Source organism: Vanellus vanellus (genome assembly GCF_965231255.1).
Source record: "Vanellus vanellus genome assembly, chromosome: 5".
Taxonomy (NCBI): domain Eukaryota; kingdom Metazoa; phylum Chordata; class Aves; order Charadriiformes; family Charadriidae; genus Vanellus; species Vanellus vanellus.
The window spans coordinates 61,404,123-61,427,158 of record NC_138910.1 but is presented as its reverse complement, the minus strand read 5'-3'; the positions used below and the strand labels follow the sequence as shown (position 1 = coordinate 61,427,158).

The window sequence follows — 23,036 nt, the reverse complement described above, 5'->3', positions numbered from 1 at the left end:
CCTCAGCTCTTACATTTTAAACTACATGTTGACTCTGAAGTAACCATAAATGAAAGCGGGACATGTCATGAGAAGAGATATAAGTGAGTTGACAATTCACATATCTCTGAAAAAAAAAAAAAAAAAAAAAAACCAAAAAAAAACCAGGCTGCAGTTTCTCCTCTACTTCCATTTTCTTTGAGATTCAAAAGACATGTCCTTGTAGTGAGATGTTCAGGAAAGCCAAGTACTTAAATATATTTTATATTAATTGCCATCTAAAATAGCTAACTCAGAGGAAAACTTGCTGTCTTTCTCTTTTTTTCTTTCAAAATACCATAAAGAAAAAAAATAGAGAAAAGAATACATTTATATGCGTTCTTTACTATGCTCATCACTGACTGGTATCTAAAACCCTATTGTAAAACTATAGGGTCCACATACAGTAAGACAGTGACCTCAGAATCTGTAATATATACAAATTCAGAAAAAAACAAATGGAAGTGCAAAAAAAAAACAAATCTGATGACACTGGAAAGCATGTATAAGAATGCACAAAGAACCACTAAATTGGTTCACTGGGAGCCAATACTGTTTAGGAGCCAACACAATTACATATCTTTAAATATCATGCATCAGGTCAAGTTAGTCAAAATGAAAACTTACGCTCGTTGCTAAGAGGTGGGAAGTCAGGTCTTGGGGTGGGGAGGGAGCAACAAAGTAGGACGTTACAAACACTGTTGCTGTAAAATATTTTTCTCCCTCTCAAAAAATATTCAGAAAATCAGAGATATGGGGCTATTACAATGGCTGCAGATCTTACAAAGTTATTGCCATCTCTTGTATCATATAGTTACAAACACACAGACATAATCAAAACTGAGGGAAAACTGCTCAAATATGTAATTTTCTTTGAATAAGACACCATGCATCTTCAGTAAGCTTGAGAATCTCCCAATACAAATTTAAGGGAATAAACGGTATCAGGTTTTTTTCTGTAAGAAATGACATGAACACGAACTTTCCTACACACAGACATACACACGGTTTATGTGTAGCTACATTTGTCAGCAGAGCATTTAAAAGTTCTTTTCACAGTGAACATTAGAAAGAGCATTAGGAGAATGCTGCTGTACTGCTGTTTATTCACATGCAGCTTGAGAACAACATCCAGCATAAATATATAGCCTCAGGTCTCAGTTCCATTTACCACCTTAGAGAGAAAAGCAGCTAACAACCCGATGCCTCAGTATGGCACTACGCACTCTTCTAGTTCTGTGTCCCATTTACTTGTCTTCTTTGTAAGGCTTTTACTCCGTTGGAAGCTTTCCTGTCTCAACCTGAATAGCTTTCTTCTCCCAAAACCTTCTGGCCTGCCTTCAGACAGCTCAGACTGCTGTATTCCTCTTCTTGTCAGTCTCTTAAAAATTGCTGTGTTCAAGCTGAGGTAAGCAATACAAGCATGTCCCAAAGCACTAGGCAAGCACCTTCCCAGCAATTCCCAAGCAAGTAGGGACATACAGAGCCAAGATTCACCAGAAGAGAAGCGTGACGCAAGGCTCATTAGTATGTGCTAGGCTTAGCACTCTTTGGAGGAGTCTTAATTTGGGTCCCACAGACAGTGTTCCTCAAGTCAGCTGGGCTAGGTAGCACATTTCCTGGGCTAATAAATGGAGTCTCTCAGCAGGGCTGGCTCTGTCACAGCATTTTCCTCACATGGCCATACTACTCAAGTCTAGAAGTGGCTCCAACTATTGCAAGTGAAGAGCTTTTAGTTCCCAGAACACTGCACAGGACAGAGCTGCCCCGGTGTTTAACTGCCCCCTTAGTGTGTTTAATTTGGAGAGTATGAACAACCCACTCCTCCCTGCAACCAAAGCTTAACTTAGTACCTGTAGTATAATCACCCACATTTTACAATAAAATGCAATAACCTAGTTTTGAAAATGCTATTTTCAAACGTATACACTGAATATTTTCTAAATAACACAAACTCCTAAAGTATTTTCCTCTCCATAAAACATATTGGACTTCTTAACCAGTCCCCAGCTTCTGAGTGTCACTACTACTATTTCCTATTGCCCTGATTGTACATATGCAAGAGCAGGGTGGCTGCAAAGCAAAAAGAAACAAAAATCATTATTCTTTAAACATGATTACCAAATTTCGGCTTTTTCTTCTCAAAGCTATTTTTATCTCAGATTTTTAATTCTTATTCCTATGCAGCAGTTTTCCTGTTTCCCTTGTGTATACACTGTTTGAGCTTTCAATTTTTAAATTTTTCTTCAGTAGTGCCCTATCTTCCTTTTTCTTTTTTTTCTTCTTCATTACTTGGGATTTTTCCTCTCCTGTTTTGTTTCCCTACACTTGTTTACTTTTTTTTCCCTAGCCTTTACTAATTATTTCATGTCTCTTGGTCTGTTTCATTATGTGTCATGTTTTTTTCCTTTCTTATATTTTATCTTGCATTCCTTTATTCCACTCCTGCAGCTCCCTGATTTCTATGTGCTTGCTTAACTATTACCCAAATGGCTCCAAGCAGGACACACTCAAACTGAAGAATAAATAAATTAAAAGAAAAATACTATCTGTGGCCATGCGGTGTTGCCTAGCAACGCCCTGTACCTCTCCACAGCTTTTCTAGAGCCCTGGTGGCAACAGAGCTTTTCAGACTTATTGCTACAAATATATGCAAGATCCTTTTCGCATTGTTTGTCCGTTCACTAGCAAATAAATGCAGAGGAAAATATAAATGAGAAAGAAAAACTCCAGAGAAAGAACCAACAGGACTACTCTTCCAGTACAAGAAATGGCCACATACTCTGATGCGCTGCCCCCTCGTCTCTCCTGTACTCTGTAACACACATGCAGCTTCTATGTTATTACTGTTCACTAATACTACTACTGTCACAATCTTTGAGAAAGTGAACATAAGTAATATCTCTTATGCAATTAAAATTTGTGTTAAATTCACCCAATTCTTAAATAATTTCTGTGAATGCACTGCTGGCTGAGATTCATTGACTTCTTACACTCTTGCAAAGTTGCTTCTGAAAGCTTTGCACTGAAGAAAAAATAGTAGGTAGCCTCCAGATTGTATAGGATAGGAAAAATGGTCCAAGCATTGTCAAAAATGCATTGGGATTATTAAGGAAGTGAAGTTTGTTCCTAAGGTTTATAGATCCAATCTGAAAAGATTTTCAATATCTATTGTCTCTAATGACTTCAGATGTGACAGAATTGAAAGCAAAGCTTCTCCCCCCCCCCCCTTTTCTTTTAAAACAAAAGTTTCTGGGCTCGATCTTCGAAAGTTAGAAACAAACGCTCATTAAGTCTATACTTTACACAAAGTATTGATGATTCAGCATTAGCTAGACTGAGTTTCAAGAGGACAGATACTAAGCCAGTTTCCCTGACAGTCCTTTTTTATTCCACAGCAACGAAAGATACCTTCCAACAGCCAATGGCAACTTCTGAGAAAGAAAAGTCTTTTTAATTTTGTGATGGAAATAACACTTATCTAAGGGACTAAAACACTAAGGATATCAGGAGTCCTGGAAGGGGAGTCAAGAAATAGAAATGCTAAAGGAAAACATAACTACATAATTTAGGTAAGGACCAACCTGTGACGAAGCCCTACAGAACCAAGAAAATGTTAACAGGTATCTTTCCAAAGGGGATCAAAATCAATGTTATTACCTGGGAATATTTAATATAGCTATATTAGCCTTAAAGTAATTTGATGTCTGCATAGCAGAGTATCAGTAGCAAGTGAAAAGAAGGTGCATCAGACCACATACCTTAAAAAGATATTTAACAGCACCTGTCAGCTACAAATTGTTACATATTAAAGAGAAACTGCACATGATCCACATAGGTAAACAAAGGACAGAAACTAATATTCAGGTATATAATCCCAGTTTATTAACATCATTCCCACAGTAACGTTTGTAAAGGCCAAAGTAAGGGTACATAGAGTTGGTTGGAGAACAGAGCATAACCCATAGATGATACAGACCACCATAAAAGGCAGGCACGCACCACACACAGGCATTGCAAAGTCAAGCACTTGAACTGAAAAATGCCTAAAAAAGGTTTGCTGTTTCAAAACTTGATTTGGTCCCTTCACGCGTATGCAGCAAAACACCAGTTTGAATTATATGATCATATGCTACTTTACACAGAAGTGCTGCCTGACTCAGAAGACAGAACAGAGTGCTCACCTAATCAATAGCCTTTCAACATTTGTGCTTAGTGTGTAGCCTTATTTACTGCACACTATTCAAACCCTTACTTGAAGGCAGAACTATTTTTCCCCGTGAACATTTCAATGACACTCATCACTATGGTATCTGAAGTGATTTAAAAGCAATTTATTCTACATACTATGAATATCCCTTTTAACAGGTAGCAACCAGCACAGAAAGTCTATCGAATAACTGAGCACACTACGTCAGACACCTATGGTCCAAAATATTAAAGTATATAGGAGACTGGAAGTGACAACTTGGATGATCGAAGTTACTTTCTCGCTTCCACATTCACTTCACATTCAGATTTTCTCATCCAGTTGATGGAACCACCGCCCTCTGATCAGCTGGTATTTCTAAATCATCTTCTCTCTTAATTCCAACCAGTAAGCTCCTAGTCATTCTTATCCTCAGGCTTGGCTGTACAGCCTCCTAATTGCACTATTAAATTTATTCTTGTCTTTTTTTTTTTTTTTTATTCTAAACTTCAGTGTCACACAGTTCTTTACGATGTTCTAGTTCCTTCTGTATTGACAGTGCCTGTCGACTTTCTTGTAACATGCTCCTAATATTTATGTCAAGCTCATTAATGAAAATATTAAGTGGTATGAATCTGAAGATTGAGCCTTCAACAAGCTCTGCTCAAAGCCCGGAAGCTCTTTTTTAAGCACTACACACTCTCATTTCCTTTCCAGCCAGTCCCTTATCCATGTTGTTATTCTAATCTAAGAAGACAATACTTCATTATTAATTGGGGGGAAAACAACAAAAGCAAAAAACAAACACCTCGTCAGTGCGTCATGATCTATCCCTAATATCCCCTAATATTCCATCTCAGTTTTTAAAGTTTTGCGTGCTGCTGGTATAAGACTGAGTTATAGTTGCCCATCAGTTCTCCATCTTTTAACATACAGAAACTGCATCGGCTATTCTTCAATCAAGTACCAAAACATACAGCTTGCTTTACTCTTAGCCCTGTAATTTCACATGTCAATTTTTCTGTGATACTTTTACGGACAATTTTTTGCACCTTTGACTTCAGAGATGAAACCCTCCAAGTTTTCCTTCTGGCCTGTTAATTTCCTGGGTTAATTTCCATTTCTGCACTTCTCTGCTCCTTAGCCACTTCTTGTTTTACTTCCATTTTACTGAAACTAGGACAACAATTTGCAAAGATTTTACACAATACCTAGGATGTTTAATCCTATCTTCACACTGGCTTTCCTTGTTCTTTTATTTCTTTTAATTTAGATAGCTTAAGAACCTTTTACTATTTGTTTTATATAGCTGAATAACCTTTTACTATTTGTTTTAATTTCTTTCACCAGGTGTGACTCGACTTTTGAAAATTCTTACTTTGTACTTCCTGCTTTGCCCATGAATACCATTTGTTTCAATTCCTTATGGATTATCCTCATCCTCCTAATACTCTTTTTGAAGTTGTTTTCCAGTTCAGTCTGAAACTCTTCTTTACAAGTTGGGATGCAAATTCCAAATAACTTTTATATATTTGAATTAATAACCATCTCAAAATTCATGTCTTTGAGCTGTTTGGTTCGGTTCAGAGACCTAAATAGTGTTCTTAACTTCCGAGTTTGTCTTATAAAATAATAAAATAAATTTTGGCAATTCTTCTATAGAATTTACATTAAATTAACTAAAAAAAAAAGCTTGATGAACATTATATTCTGTGATTATCTATTCTATGACTTCCCCCATTTGCTAAATTTAAGGCTAAAGTCCATTCAGCTTGATAGCTGAATTAGTAAGAATTGACACTGCTTAAAATTTTATGTTAGCATTTCTGATTTAATGACTGTTACCAACAAAGTTTGTCCGTTATCACATCACAGAATAGCTGCACCCTACCATTATTAGTATCTGTGGTTTTCCAGGCTATATACAGAAAGTCAAAGTGTCTTATAATAACTTACCTCTCTAATAGCATTACAATCAATTCCAAGTATAGAAAGTTGTGAAGGTAACAGAATGAGGACAGTGAACTTCAGAAAATATAATTTCAATAGACTCAGGGATCAGGTTTGTATGCCTCCTGAAAGATAGATTGATCAGTAAAGGAAAGCAGGAGAGAGGGCAAACCCTGACAGAAATGCACAAAGGAAAACTATTCCTGAACAAAGGAAGAAAAAAAAAAAAAAAAGGGCAAAAAAGCATTTAACAGACCTTTATGATCATACCATGTTTCCCTCGTGGCCTGGAAATCAAAATCATAAAAGCAGGGAAATGATGACACATACGTAAGTACATAAATTTCTAAGTATAAATGAACAGCACAAGTACTGTAGGAATAAAATCAGAAAGTTAAGACACCAAGCAAATTTCAATTAGCAAGGAAGAGGAAAAAATAGTAAGAAAAAGGTTCTATCTACATGAGAAGTAATAAAATAAAGAGACATACAGGTTATGCAGAGGAAAGGAGAGCAAATAACAAATGATGCAGAGTGAACGGAATTATTCACAGACTTCCCTGCTTTATGAAGATGGCATAATATAGCCATAACTATTACTAAAAGTTTTATTTTTTAGTAAGAACATGGGATGGCAGGCTTGAGTATGGAAAAAAGAGCTTTGGAAATTTTTATTTTTTTTTTTTATTCAGACAGATGCAGTTTGTGTATCACTGAGTCATCAAGGAACTAACTGAAGCAATCCATGGGCCACTACCAATTGCACCCAAAGACTCTGAGGGTTTGGGGTTCCAAAAGGCCAGAAGAGACAAACATAGTGTTTCCCTTTATTGAAAAAGGGAGTGAAAATAGCAATTATAGCCCCCAGCAGAGAAAGTGGAGTACATTTATTAAAAATTATAATGTGATATAAAAAAAGCCAACATGTGCATGTAAAAAACAAAGTTAAAACAATCTTCTTTTCTGTCCTTAAGAGGATAAATGGTCTCATGAATAAGTGGTAGATGTGACAAATCTCGAGTAAACTTTTCTTTAAAGCGTATTCCACACCACCTTTTCATAAGCCAATTAAAAACGTAGTCTAGATAAAACAAATATTCAGTGAGTGCACAACTTACTGAAAAACAACCCCTAGCTTGTTTTCTATCACTGAAAAAGGACCTGAGTCAACATGCTTCATGATTCACCCAGGACCCCAGTGACTTGGATAGCTGGAAAAGAGAATGTACTAATGGTTTCTACCATCATGTTCGGTGGAGTAAGGGAAACAGGGAAGGAGGAGATATTAAACATTTTAAAAGGCAAGATAAGAATCTAAAAATCAAGCCAATTGAAAGGTCAGAATTTAGGCCATAAATTGAATACAAGACAATCCAATGCTCTTCCAATAGGAACAGCATATCGTGGGACTGTGTGTGAGGCAAAGAAATTATTTCATTCTACTCAGTGCTAGGTAGGTCCCAGCTGAAAAAATGTGTACATTTTCATCCTTACAATTACAGAAAGATGCAGAAAATGAAAATCCAAAGAAAAGCAACAAAATAACAGTTTCAGAAAACATGACCAGCGAAGAAGAGTTGAAGGAAAATAGAGAACTGGAAGGATATCTAACAGAAAACTTCAAATATAACAGATTTTATACCAAAAAGGTACAACCATCAATTGTTCTGCAAGTAGGAGGAGAAGGATAAGATATGCTGGAGGGGAGTAATGCCATCCAGAGGGACCTGGACAGGCTGGAGAGGTGGGCCCAAGCCAACCTCATGCAGTTCAACAAGGCCAAGTGCAAGGTCTTACATCTGGGTCGGGGCAATCCCAAGCACAAATACAGGCTTGGCAGGGAATGGCTGGAGAGCAGCCCTGAGAAGAAGGACCTGGGGGTGCTGATTGACAAGAAGCTCAACGTGAGCCAGCAGTGTGCAATCGCAGCCCAGAAGGCCAACCATATCCTGGGCTGCACCAGAAGTGTGGCCAGCAGGTCAAAGGAGGTGATTCTGCCCCTCTACTCCACTCTGTGAGACCCCACCTGGAGTACTGCATCCAGCTCTGGAGTCCCCAACGTAAGGAGGACATGAACCTGCTGGAGCGTGCCCAGAGGAGAGCCACGAGGATGATCCGAGGGCTGGAGCACCTCTCCTATGAGGAGAGGCTGAAAGAGTTGGGGCTGTTCAGCCTGGAGAAGAGAAGGCTCCAGGGAGATCTTATTGTAGCCTTCCAGTACCTAAAGGGGGCCTACAGGAGACCTGGAGAAGGACTTTTTACTAGGGCATGTAGTGATAGGACGAGGGGAAATAGCTTTAAACTGGAAGAGGACAGGTTTAGATTAAACATTAGGAAGAAGTTTTTCACTCTGAGGGTGGTAAGGCACTGGAACAGGTTGCCCAGAGAGGTTGTTGAGGCCCCGTCCCTGGATGTGTTCAAAGCCAGGCTGGACATGGCCTTGGACAACCTGGTCTAGTGGGAGATGTCCCTGCCTATGGCAAGGGGGTTGGAACCCAATGATCTTCAAGGTCCTTTCCAACCTAAACCATTCCATGAGTCTATGATTCTATGATTCGATCTTCAACAAAGGGAATACAGAATATTTTAGGAAAAACTTGCTGTTGCATTGATTAAATACTAACAAGAATAAGAAGTCTCCAACATCCTACGCCTTTAGAAGTAGGTTATACAAATATCTGTCAAGAAACATCTAGCTATTATTTCATTCTGTCCCAATCTAGACATTCTCTCACTAACCCTTCTCAAACCTACATTTTTATGATTCTATGATTAGATTGATTTCTATTTACAGCCATAGCCAAATTTAAACCTGCTGTGTGGAGACTCTATAGCATATTCTCAGCACACTAGAAACAAGTTTACTGCCCTTACCTAAAGTGATTTTGATCCATAAAGGTTCAGTTTTACCCTTGCAATCTTTTTACTGTCTGTTGCATTATTAACGTGAAATGCTTTACCTTTATGTTTGCCTTTCCTGAATCGTGCATATCCTTTATGGCAACTATGCAGGTAGTCATTTAGATGCTTTTTAACTTGTTTACTTGATTTAGCAATGTTAATAACATTCCTTTCACATGGTACATAAACAAGAAATCTTCAACTTATTTTTTTAAGGGAAAATATAAAAAGACATGAATTATAACTTGATAATTTTCAAGTGGAACACACACGGTAGGATCTTTAGCTTTATAGAAGAAAACCTCTTCCATCTTAGCTAGCAATTAAGCAACAGTAGGTTGTTGTCCTGTGCTCAGTATTAGAGGGGAACAGAAAGTTTTGCTGAGTGATTGTTCCAGATACTTGCTGAAGAAACGGGACTGATTGGAGATGGACGAAGTGACTGCAGAAAACATGAACATGTAGATTTCTGAAGACAGCTGGAACTGCTGGAACAGACATACAGCCAGAAAGACGATGAGGGAATACACTTCAACATGGCAACACCACCGATCCAGAGACTGGACCAGTTCCCATTTCATCAATATGAAGCACACACATTATAAGGTAGGTTCTTGTACCGAGTACCTAGCATCTTTGCAGACTGAAAAATCCCCAAAACATTATTTCTGATATCAATACTGGATGTGATACTATGTTTATTTTCAACACTATACTCAAACAATGTATCCGTTTATAAAACAACAACGAAACTGTTATGAAAGTCTCAAATCATTCCTGAGATGCACCACCAACAATTTAAGTTCCTGATACCAGGACACTTCTGTAAGCAAAGAATACCGAATATTGTAGGCAAAGAAGCAGTGAGTGATGAGGCAGTTAACTGTTCCCCACCTAAGGACTGTACATTTTGATACAAATGCAACAGAAACTGGTCAAGAGAAGGTTTTCAAAGCTTCTGGACACTTTTGTTGTATCAATATACTTTTTCAATCCCCAACCTGTTACACATCCTTGCTTCAAAGCATGAGGATGCTAGTGTTTTTTTAATATAATGCTATCAGGATTGGTTAAAAGATCAAAAAAAAACTTTTCTGCCAGACCTGTTCATTCATACTTAAATCAAGTGATTTTTTTTATATGCATATATGACTGATTTTTTTAATATGCATAAAAGAACTGATGGACTGGTACTCAGAAAATGTTTGTCCAAATACATGGCGAAGTTATAGACAAACTACAAGCTGGGTATTGTCACGAACACTTCAGTGCAACTTAATATTGGATAGTGCTACCAGCCCTGCTTAAAATACAGCATTCAGCAAACTATCGTACTTTCTTCACACTAAAATTGGTCTCTCGGCTCCTTTTATTTCTAGCGAGCAGATGTCTTCTAGGACTTAGACAATATAAATAGATCTGAAGTGAGTAATTACTAACAGGCTAACAATGGCACAGGTTTCTCCAAGAAACAATGTTCAAGCACTTACAACTTCTCAATCTAAAGCTCGTGATCATTTTTAATTTTATAGATTGCTAAACAGAATAGAGATGTGGCTTTTGCTATACCAGAAGTAAGTCTAGGAGAGGAAAGAGTGAGAGAGCAGTATAGGTTTCAGTATAGGCAATGGTTTACAAAAGAAAGAAAGGAGTAGAGTAGAGGTGGTAGTGGGAGTAGAGGTGCTGAAGAAAGAGAAGCTAGTCATCTTATCTATTCTGTTTTGCAATACACCAACACAAGAAGGCACCTTTATCTCCATCCAATAACCACAGGAAAGTGCACATATAGAAACCCACATCTAAAAGAATATAAGGCTAAGCAGAAGATGAAAGTTAACAGTGAAGATTGGTCCTACCTTTACTCTCTGATCTGCTCAGCTTTAATGAAGGGGAATGAGTTTATCAGACTTATCTAGAATTCAACATTTGCAGCAGACAAGCATTTTTCATTTTTTCATATATGTACATGTAAAACCAAAGAATTTGCAACTCTGAGACTCTTCAGTTTTGAAATTATTAAGATCAGAAATACACCTGGAACTAAAAATCTTTGGTGAGTGCTGCTCTACAAGGGGAATCATCCAACACCAAATCTGAAGAACACCAAACCTGAAGAACTCTGAACAGAGGAAGAGGTCAGAGGTGGCTTTTGCACAGCACTCCAGGAGAGCCACAGGGTAAGAAGGAACCTTTTGCAGAGGACTAAAGAATTTGGCATAACTTGCCATCAGCTATTATTTACAATTTGATATACAGAAATGTAGCAGTCAGGCAAGTTAAAAGCTATTGAGATATTCTAATGAAAATACCTTAAGACATTGACACTAAAATAAAACAGAAAATTTAAGGATTATAATATGCATTTCTTAGAGCAAGTATAAGTGATATCATATATAAACATGTAAACCACTTTATTCCAGTGAAATGGTTATAAATGACAGCATATGGTATCGATACGAGAAAATGCAGAGTAATTAGTTAATCTAAAAAATGCATGAGTAGGAATTTGACTGCTAAATGATTAAACTGGTACATTTTAAAATGTGTATTAATATTTAATTATTGACACTATGAGAAAAGAGAAAAATCTCTTGATGTTACTTCTCAGCTCTTTCTGATACTCAGTAACCCATGTATTATTCATATGAATAGTTTGTGCATATACAGTCAATCACTAGTTAAATAAAAGAATCATTCTCAAATTCCCTAATCACCTCAATAGATCCTAATGCAATATTTTCCACATTTGGGAATCAGAGTGTTTTATTTAAGAAATCAGTCTGGCCATGATGAATACAGTGCAGCCTGAGCAGACATCAGTTCAAAGAATCAGATGTCAAAGTGCTCCCTCTAATGTCCCTTAATCATCACACCAATTAGTGGTTGAATAGTGATGTGATTAAAAAGACTGCTGCTATCCTATACCTATTCAGACTAGTAGAATTCTACATATGTTCTACCAATTAATGTTTGAATAGAGCAGCGATTAGAGAGACATCTGCCATTGTATATTCATTCAGAAAAGAGCTAAACTTGCATATTCATATGCAATGAAGACAAAAATAAATATTTGCAAAGGTAAACTATACATTTAGATTATAAAGATAATTAGGTTGATTTCCTTTAATGAGTGTTCTCTATTTTACAATATTTGGGATTATTTTTTATTTATAAATATATAATCTTTCATCAATATGTATCTAGAAATGGCCAAATTATTCACTGAAAAAGCATTTATTCATTAAGGTTCCTGATTTCAGGCCATTTGCACTATTTCTGCTTCAACCCATCAGTTATTTGTGAACTACTAACTTGATTATTCTGTAACTGTGATACATAATTGGGCACAAAAATCACGTGACATTTTTCCATCTCACTGGAAGATAATACTTAGAGTAACAAACTGATTATAGATGATTAAGAATTATCTTGTTTACAGTTTTTTCTATGCATGCTTGGACATTTGTACACTAAGAGGTCCTTACAAACCTTTTTTTAAAATAAGAATTCCTTTTTACAGATGTTCATATATAGCAGCGACAGCCACAGAAATACTATCAAAGTAAGATGTTGCTTGAAGTTTTAGAAAACTCTTATTACTAACTACTGTTTTAAGGGAGCAACTTTGTCCCCTGAATTTGAAGAACATCATGATCTCTTACATCTTGCAATGAATTGCAGATCTCGTGCTCCACCATTAGCACAGATCAATCTGGCAGTTACACCTTAATGTTGCACAGAAAAAGACAAGGTGAAGAATTTGATTCTCTCTAATGGCTGTAAAGAACCAAAGAACAGTTAAAGACTTGCCCAAAAGTGATGCCCCTGCAAAAAACAGCTGAGCTTAAAAATTATTTTGTTCAAGGTAGAGCGGCTCTTGTTGCACAATGCTGATCGGGCTTAGCAAACCTAAGGACAAAGAACAATGCTACTACTGCCAGAAAATCAATACTGTTATAGGCTATGGCAATTAACTACAAACCAATTTAAACCCCATTTCCTTTTCACTTTTCTTGTCTCACTGAAATACTTCCAGCTCTTCCATCTGGAGCACTTATTACTATTATTTCTAAATGCAGAAATTGAAGAAAGTCTGAATACATAGGTGGGTTTATATCATCTTCTCACCTATCCTTAGTAGGTACCTCCAAGGTTTCACTACAAAAAAACGGCTGGACTACAACATCGCACTGAATTCTTCAGTGACAAGTGAATTTATAAAAATTGCAGAGGTGAGTTTCATTAAAACAACAAACCAGCACATGTATAAGGTAAGAGCAGAACTTGTCCCATAACGCTTAGAAACCCTATTAATAAAGCAAGGAATTCAGTGTGCTGGGTGTAATTCAAATGCACACAACGCGTACCCATCTAGTTCATGATTTACATGTCAGCAAGCATAAAATACATACAGAAATGGAATTACAGAGTTGGAAACCATAAATAAAAACATAAATCAGATGCCTAAACAATTATGAAGTACCTAGGAAAACCATGAAATCAAAGCAAGTCCTCATAGCATCCACAGTTCATTGCTTTAGTTTTACCTGTAAATTGATGACCTAATGTGATCTAAATTTTTCTTCCTTCTCCATGATTTACTATCAGTATAGACTCTTCTACTTCTAAATTCTTCTGACCAACAGAAAACTTTGTTTCCTCAGAGAGACTAGTGGCATCTGTTTCCACCTCCTTCCAGCATCACTCAGAAGCAACCAGTGTGGTAATTTTTAGGTTTAGCACCATTACCGAGGGTGACTCAGCAATAGTGAGTTTACCTACTCTGATCTAAATCTCTGAGTTAAAATTTCTGAAGGAAAGCTGACTGATGTTGCACCTACAACTATAAATCATTTTTACAGCAAAATTTGGTTGCTAACACAGTAATAAACAATAGCACTCACTGAAAGCATAATTGAACTTTCCTTCATGAGAATGCTTTTCCAATGTTGAAGAAAGATATTGACACTCAGCTTCCACTTCAGAACTCATTTAATGGGGAACCCAAAATGTCTCAGAGCAGGCTATGTGTTAAAATTTCAGTTGTGTAATTATTCTGAGGAAATATGTAAGTCTGCCATCTGGAAGTGTATTAGACATTACAAAGTCACTGTGTGCATGCCTCAGCAGATGCAGCTTTTGTTCGGAGTTTTGAGGGCTGTTAATTTAATTAGTTTTGTATTTTCATACTCCCACCTTCCCTCCAACAGTAATTCTGCAAAGGCAGCATCAGTACAGCTTTAGAAGAATCCAAAGCTAAAAGCCAAATTCAGATTTTAAGGAAATGCAAACAAGTATACTTCCTATGAACTTCAAATAGAACTTGACTAGTTCATTAGCAGGCCTAAACATTACTGCCAAAGGCTGTTTGGGCCATAACAGAAAACTTTGCTCAATGTATCATTTCGTACATTAGCTTTCTTATTTTAAGGCGGCTAGGAAAGGATTCTACCCTTTCGTTTTCTTTATTATCAACAACAATGATCTGGAGAATATAAACAGTCTCTTGTTTATTCCTAATGCCTTTTATGTAATGGCATACCAGACAAATGTTTAGGTTTGATTTTTTTAGTTTTTTAGGGCTTTTTCTGCCAGAATAGTAAGCTGTGTGGCAAATCTTGCACAGTAAAAGTAAAGCTACATATTTCTGAGTAAAGAAAAGTTTGACAGTTCTAAAAACTAGGACTACTACTGGCCTAAAAATAAGGACTACCCCCTTTACAGTTTCTTCAAGCATTTTACATTTCTTATCATGACTTGCAAACTAAATAACGTGACATTTCTACCAATTAATTCATAATATACAGTATAAGAACTGTCTGTGATGAAGGTGTGTACATGCACAGATATACCTATTTGCTTATCTCTAACCTTTGACTCTAAATTAAAACATTTGAGCAGATCTCTGCCAGTACAGGGTACTAATAACTGCATGGATCTCCATGCAGTAATGCAGAACTACAAGACCAAGTTGTTTATTAGACTGTAAACCTATGACAAAACATCATCCTGCAATATTTGACAACATTCAGAATTTCTTTCAAGTGAAAATCCAGCCAAGGCACACAAGCTGGTGATGAACCCAAAATCAGTGCTGTTTGCAAAGCCCAAGAAGCTCAGGCCTTGTGGATCCAAGAACATTTGAGACACCGTAAGGTACACACGCACAGCTAAAAACAGGACCGCAGGAAGAGAGACACTTTGTAGAAAGCTATGCACTTTCACAATTAACAGCAAAACTTTCAAATATCAAACATTTTATGAATAAACTGAATAAAAAAATCAAACAAGGCTGATACAGGGGAAAGCTTAGAGATAACCAAGAGTGATCTTAAAGCCTAGAAGCCTTAGAAAATGTGTGTTAACACAAGCATTAGGAAGATATGTATGTGTACGCTATAGTTTGAAGTTTAAGTAACTAGGATATTTTAAATTGGAACAGCTAATCAGGTTACTACACAGACACCTAGCTGCCCTGCCGCATGGATACCTGAGCTTCCTAACAAACAGTTTCTGAAAACAGAGGAGTTTACAGCCCAGTATTGATTACAGGTCACCTGAAAACATAATGATGTAAACTGCAGCTGTCCAGGAGCCACTTGCTGAGCAGCTCAACTATGTGCGCAGCAGGAACAGACAGTTGTGGGCAGTAACTTCATCAGACATCCCAAAGTAATCATCCCTGTTCACAAACAGAACCTTTTCATGTATTGTAGCTTGCAGTTATTATAACATTATCTAATGCAACAAATAAAACAAGAATATTGAAATATTTGCTATAGTAAGAGAGATTCTTAATAATCGATGCTATAAAACAGGAAACTGTAATAGAGCACAGTTGAAATGCTAAGGATACCCTGGGTTGCTCCTCCCAGCAAATATTTGGTGGTCATACTGGATTTCATAATTATGAGAAACTGAGGAACTTTGTGGGTTTTTTGTTTCCGTTTGGGTTTTGTTGTTTGGGTGGTTTTTTTTAATAATTAACAATTATCAGATATCAAAGCTGAATTTTCCTACTTAGTAGGAGAAGACGTTTTGATAACACTATGAAAAGGCACCATAACATTGTACCCATAAGGGAAATAGTTTGCAGATGAAGTAGTACTCTACCTAAAAGACTTCTGAATTTAGCAGATTATCTAAGAGAATCTGTAAGAAGACAGTAAAAACACTACAAAACTTCTCAAGTCTGATAGGATTAGTCAAATATCACATAGAGACTAGGAATCTAAATACCTAGAGAGAAAATGATGATATCTAATGCAGAAATACTGAAGAATCTGGCAGTTTATAATGAAAAAAATTTATTCTAAAACCACCTATTTCCTGAAAAACACAAGGCACAAAATTTTAAAATCCAGAGCCATGTTTTAATCTAAGCTGTATGTATTTATAGATAATGTATATACATATGGTCATGCATACATAGTACCTATATAGGTAGCTCTCTGTATACATACATATGTATATAAAATAGGTACATATGATGGGTCCCCCTATTTCTGCACTGTAATAAATTACCTTTAAAAGTCTCAGAAAGGATAGTGAAGTGCTGCTCTACCCAGCGTTACCTTTGGAAAACACAAAGAAAAGGAGAAAGTGGGCAGCAGCCCTGCAGGGTACAGAAGAGGCAGCTGATGCTGGCTACCCAGGGAGAGCGAGTGGCTCTGCGAAGCTCGGGAGGTGGTTAGCCAGCTGTGATACCACTTGATACTTGAGATGGATTAGACTCCATAACAAAAGGGGAAAAAGTTGTAGCAAAGACTGACTAAATCACCAAAAAGGAAAAAGGTATGGCACGTAGTCGGCTCTAAAAAGTAAACAGCTGATCACAAAGTAACTTTCCATCTACAGGAACAGAACTAGGAGCCAAATTTGGCTACCGGACAACACAGGAAACCCAAATTTGAATTTCTCACACAACTGAGATTTCAGCCTCAATGATTTATTGCATGGTCTCAATGCAATAATGAACGTGCACTTACTGAACAGTTTTTGTCAGAATTCCTTTTCCATTGCTTCTTGACTTGTTTCTTTGCTGCAGTCGAATGAAGAGTTGCATGTGTCTGTTTTCGGGGATTTAGAGACAGAATGTTCTGTAGAAAGAGAAGAGAAAATATTAAAATATAAAGTTTCCAAAAAAATTTCAAAGGCCCTTAAATCACACCTCACACACTTATTTACAGCGCTATACAAAACCAAAACACAATTACTCAATATTATAGCTGAACTTCATATGAATTTCTTTAGATTTGTATTGTCCACACCACTTAGATTTTGAGTATTTAAAGACATTTCTAGAACTGCTAGAAAACAGAATTATATTTAGTGGCTATGATAATCGTTTCCATTCCCGGATGTTTGTTATGTACAGCATATAGAAACACATAATTCTGCTTCATTATATCACTCTAAGTAACACTTGTAAAGCAAAACAAGCAAAAAAATATTTTAAAGGATCTGGGTTATTTCTGGATGTTTCATCGTTTCAGTATAAACTCCAACTTCCCCTTCACAGGAATCTGCTTCTACGCCTAGTGAGCTGATGAGTTAATTTCATTTCTCTTACAATGCTGTTACTTGCAACGACACAAACAAATGTTGGGAACATAGCTGCACTTTTGAGTGACAGTGGTGGTCTGATAACACAGGCAGAATGAAGTTTGTAGTATCTTTCATTATACTGGTGTAACTCGCAAAATTAAATCAGCTTTTTGGAACCTAAGCTCTTTTTCAAATCAGGCAAATGACAGGTTTCCATAGCAAAACCGACCTCATTTAATTCAAGGGGTTAGTGTGAATAGCGTGCGAGCCACAGATCCAGACTCAGGTCTGTGATGGAGAACCAAAACAGGCATATTGTTGGTTGTAACTCCTGGAATTGGTTTTGTAACTTTTCCTTTAAAAAAAAATTGATTTTAGCACTATGCTTCTCCACTGTGGTGAATAGGGTGTGCTACTATATGTCAAATATATGAGAATGACTTACAGAAATGGCAACTGAACATGATGAGTATGATGGGGTTACGAATATTAAATCCTTATTTTAAAAGGCTGATGAGTGGGTGATAGTGATGAAAAAAGTAGTCTGTTGTGTTAAGATTTTATTGTGTTGACATTTACGGGGACTTTTCTTTTTTAAATGCAAAGGGGTCACTTTCTAATCAACTATTTAACACTTACTCTGGACTGATCAGTAATCCATTTTTCCCACATAATAGAAATTTCACCTACTTGAAAATTCTACCTGCAAGTAACAACACAGCCCAATACCATAAGTCCCAGTTTGCCTGAAGCACAAAGAGACAAAAAAATGGGTTACAACATTTGAAAAGGTATAGACTATTTAGCAGCCTACATGCTGTTGACTTTCAGGAAGAGTTAGGGGGTTTAATCAGATGTGCCTCTGCAATTCCAGCAGTAAAGACTCTGCTCCATTTCTGGGTGTTCCCCAGCTGAGTACCTCGGGCAAGATGTGGCAACCAAATGCATTCAGTGGTGGTTTATGCTAATTTATTTCATTCTTAATTAAAACAGAGCAGGGACATTCACATAAGGGATGTCACTTACAGCATCTCAGTTGCTACTTTAATTTCTCAAGATGATCAAACTCAACTGTCAGAGCACATCTGACTCATTGGTGATAGGCTGTTGAGTGCCCGAATCACCCAAACCGGGCAGTAGGTCCTGAATCACCCATAAACTTTAGCAAAATTTTGCCTACTCTCCTTTGTAATTGCTTAACACAGTACTCTTGGCCATGAATATTATAATTATTTTAGCAAACTGAAATGAATTGCAAATTTCTAGTAATAAACTGTAACAGATGTACTCCACTGGGTACAGCACCAGTTGGTTTAAAACGTGGAACAAATGGTGGGGCAAGCCAAGGACGGAAGAATCCCCATATGTTTGCTCCTGTTGGAATTCTGCAGCAGGAGCGTGGCTCCAAGCGCAACAGTTGCAGAAATCCAAAAGGACTACATAGCGCAGCATGTCCCAGAATTAAATCTGAAATAAAACTGGCACAGAACATACTAAATCACATATACAATATAAAAATTGCTTATATTCCCACTACCTAAATAATATACTGTCTAAATCTTGGGTTGCTGACCAAGGTGGCTGTTCTAGCTAGAGGTCCCTGGTGTTTAAGAACCTCTCAGAAGTTAACTGCCTAAATAGGAAAGTAATGTAAATGCTTTGGGGTCTGTTAAACTGTCAGAAAGGAAAATTAGTGAGGGTGTTTTCTTCCTATTCATTTCAGTTCTCTGGTTGGTTTTCTGCAGCTTATGGCTAGTCAGACATTTATTAAATTTAACAAATAAATTCAGGTAGGTCAGCCAGTAAGTGGAAAATTACTGAGAAGACAGTTCTAGAGGGAGTCTTGCAACTAACACTTAATGTATGCACCCAGCAATACAAAAATTAACCACTCTGGACATCCAAGGAAGGAATCCTGAGACCTTCAATCTCTCAAATACGCTGGCCATCTGACCAGGGGGAGAGCTCAGCAGTGAGAAGAGTTATTTGGGCATCTGTGATCTTGTTTGTCCCAATCCCATGCTTATTCTGCTACATAAATTCTCATTTTTGCCAGATGAGCTGTTGTTTGATCTCTCCAGATGTTGAAAGGGCAACACTCAAGTTCCCTGGTGGAGGATGTGGGTACATAATATATCACTTTTCAGAGTACTATGAACTTTGGATTTCACATTAAGATGCTATCTGTATAGTAATGGGGAACCTATGAATTATATATTTAGTGTTTTACACAAATGGCCGCATTTATTTCATTACAAATAAAGTAGGTATAAATCCACTACCATTAATGGGGCTGCATATCAGCATATAACACTGCCATATTTTTGTAGAAATCTGTTTAGGTAATATGTTGACAGAGAAAAAAATAGGGTTATAAGTACATAGAAGTAAATTCAACTCATGTTGAGTACACACTTGTGGCACAGCTGCACAACATGCATAGCAGAGTTAAGCTTGCAGCTTTGCACAACGATGATGATTATGGGCACCACCAAAGTATTATACTTTCTTTCATTACTTCCACAGATTAATTTGAAGACTTCACTTTCGGAAGAAAGCCAAGTGATCTGTCTCCACAGAACACAACTGTAATATATATTGCAGATGACTCCCTCAAATACGACTACCATATGGAATTCCTTTAATAATAACCCATGACAATGATTTCTTTTATGTCTTTTAAAAGACAAAGATTAAGCTAAAAAAATGTTAAAGAATGGTTTAATTCCCTAATACATCCTCTTCTAGAAGGGAATGTATTCTTTATAACTAATATATATTGATTTATGTTGCAAGTATCCTAAAATGCTATAAACTACTTATATGGAATGTACATTGAGAATGATGAGCATGTACAACTGATAGCTACAGTTTTTAAATTTTGAGAATTTAGTGATAAATGAATATGTTGATCTGTGCCAACACAGTAACATAGCTTCCGAGAATAAACTTGCCATAAGCTATTCATTAGATGTTTATTGCTCAGCTTCAACTTTAAAAGCTATGATTAAGAAGTCTACACAAAAAAAAATACTAGCTCTAATCTTCACCATCATCTATTAATGAAAAGGCTGTAAAAATTTTAAAACATTATGTTATAGTATAGTGAGTAATCTATCAAGAATTTGAATTAATATTACTCCAAAATAAGTGATTTCAAGGCTTTGGAATAGGTTTGGGATAGGACACATTCTGCAGTTGGGAGTTCTGTTTCTGCGACAGCATTTTTGTGTAAATCAAGACAGGTTTGGCACATGGCCTGTGGTGATACAACATAAATTTCTGATATAGAAATTCCATTTCATTAAAAGTGTCACACCCATTTTATTCCCATCTCATAAAGCCAAAGCCACCCTTTTAGCTGAAATCATAAGAAGCTATTGCAATTAAATCTGATTTTTAACTAAGCGCATATTCAGCAAAATAAAATATAAAGTTATGGAAGCACTATGCTTACTAGGAACGCTCCAACACCAACTGCGGGGGCAGAGGGGGGATGGTGTTAAGAAAGAAAAATTCAATTTACACCATAGATGGGACTGCAGTAACTTTAAGGCAGTCATCAAAAAGTCCTGCTAGTCTAGCATTGTCTTTGTAAAATATGACATTATTCCAAATTTTGAAAGCTTTCTTTTAAAGCACTAAGCTTTGAAGTCTTCAGGTTTTTTCTTTATTTTTTTTCCCCAAAAAATAACAACCATAGCAAGGTGTTCTGGTTATGCGGACCTTCTCTCTCATTTGAAACAGGAAATTTGGTAAAAATTCAATAATTAAGATTACTCTGCTTCTGGAAGATCTTCTACTGAAACCAATGAGTTGCATCAGGAGTATTTAGTCCTTAGTAATCCTCATCTTTGTTACTGGTAATTCAAAGCAAGAATAAGGATCAGAAAAACCCTCTTCAGGCTCTGTCACGGTTGCATATTAAAACTGCATAAGCTTCTTAATAAGACAAAGTAATAATTTGTTTTTTTCATGGATTCTGTCCACTTTCTCTAGCTCGTTAGGGAATCTTCTTATGAACAGCCTCAAAATGTCTGCTGAAGTTCACCACAGATCCATATGCATACAGCCACAATGAAGTTGCTGAAAACGCAACTGTTCACATGTAGGCTATGATTATCGGCATAAAACACAGTCCCATGTGTTATTCACTTTTTTTTAAAATACAGCGCATTTACCGAGCCCAGCCCCTGTAATACACAGGTTATATCCTGTTTTACTCCAGTTGCTTCACAGAGCATCCTCAGCTAAACTCTTTTATATATATCAATTAAAATTCAGGAGTAGGCTAGGCATGCTAGGGAATGCATGTGGAGAGCAATTTAACCCACCCCATTCCATTAATCTACCCAATTTCCTTAAAAAGAGTTGTAATCTCCCTCACAGCAAGTAACATTAAATGTATTGCAAGATACATATGTTCACCAAGTGAACATAATGAGAACATATTTATTTTTTCTAAGAGTAATGAGCATACTAAACAATTAATTTCAAAGCTATGCAAGTGCTAATTCACTGACAGAAATAAGTACCTGGGTTCTTTCCCCTGGTATTTTTGAGCATATCTGAACCTGAAAGTAATTTTATTATTGTTAGTCAGTCGAGACCAAAGAACTTAAACTAGAGGTATTTGTTTTCATGAGATTAGATGACCCAGAACAATAAGTATTGTCTAAAAATCACATCTGTTAAGAAAAAGATGACTGAGGCATGAACTCTTTCTATTAATATCTTACTTAAATTGCCTAGTTCACATTTTACCTCTCACATCTATTCTGCCTTTTGGAAAGCTGCGTGAAGCACTAACAGCTAGATGCAGTCAGTTGCAGCACTTTAAACACCATGTAAAAGTCCCTAAGTATTAAAAGTGAAAGTTTCATTACCAAATGAGCAAGAGCAAATTCTAGTCCTAGGAGAGTTTGTAACACTAGAAGATAAACAAGATTTCAAAAACTAAGTATCCATAATGTCACATCTTTCACAAGCTAGCTCTATGTTATTTTTTATTATTGAAAGAATATGGGAAAATGCTGTGAATTTCTCCTTCATGCTTATGCATGATAGAACATCCCATAAATTGATACTTGTGTCAAATGTGTATTTCCTTACTGAAGACCTGGACTGACGAGAATCTTTACAATTTATATAACCTGGTTGATGATACATCTTAGGAATTCATCCAAAAATTTCAAAAAGGAGAAAAGACTGTGCTTTCACAGTAGTTCAGGCCAGGTTTAATTGCAAGCGGCAAAAGCCAGAGAAAGCTAGATGAAATGTGAAATGACCACAGATGTCAGGGGAGTAGTGTGGCCAGCCTTTGGAGAACCCAATTCTAGAACCAGAAAGGATCCCAGACGGCATAGGACTCATAAGGGAAACCCCCAAAGAATTATTTTTGTATATTACCAGATATGTTTTCTGTTACTGA

At 36.7% G+C, this 23,036-nt stretch overlaps 1 protein-coding gene across 2 annotated transcripts in view; it reads right to left on the bottom strand.

Annotated features, from left to right (window-relative positions):
* DPYD (dihydropyrimidine dehydrogenase) overlaps nucleotides 1–23,036 on the bottom strand; it is a gene marked incomplete at its 5' end in the record, with an annotated part of 377,500 nt that overhangs the window by 338,430 nt on the left and 16,034 nt on the right. For both annotated transcript variants that reach the window (XM_082483319.1, XM_082483320.1), the window contains one exon: nucleotides 17,047–17,157. In XM_082483319.1, the coding sequence (XP_082339445.1) occupies nucleotides 17,047–17,157 (111 nt within the window). The remainder of the gene's footprint in view (nucleotides 1–17,046; nucleotides 17,158–23,036) is intronic.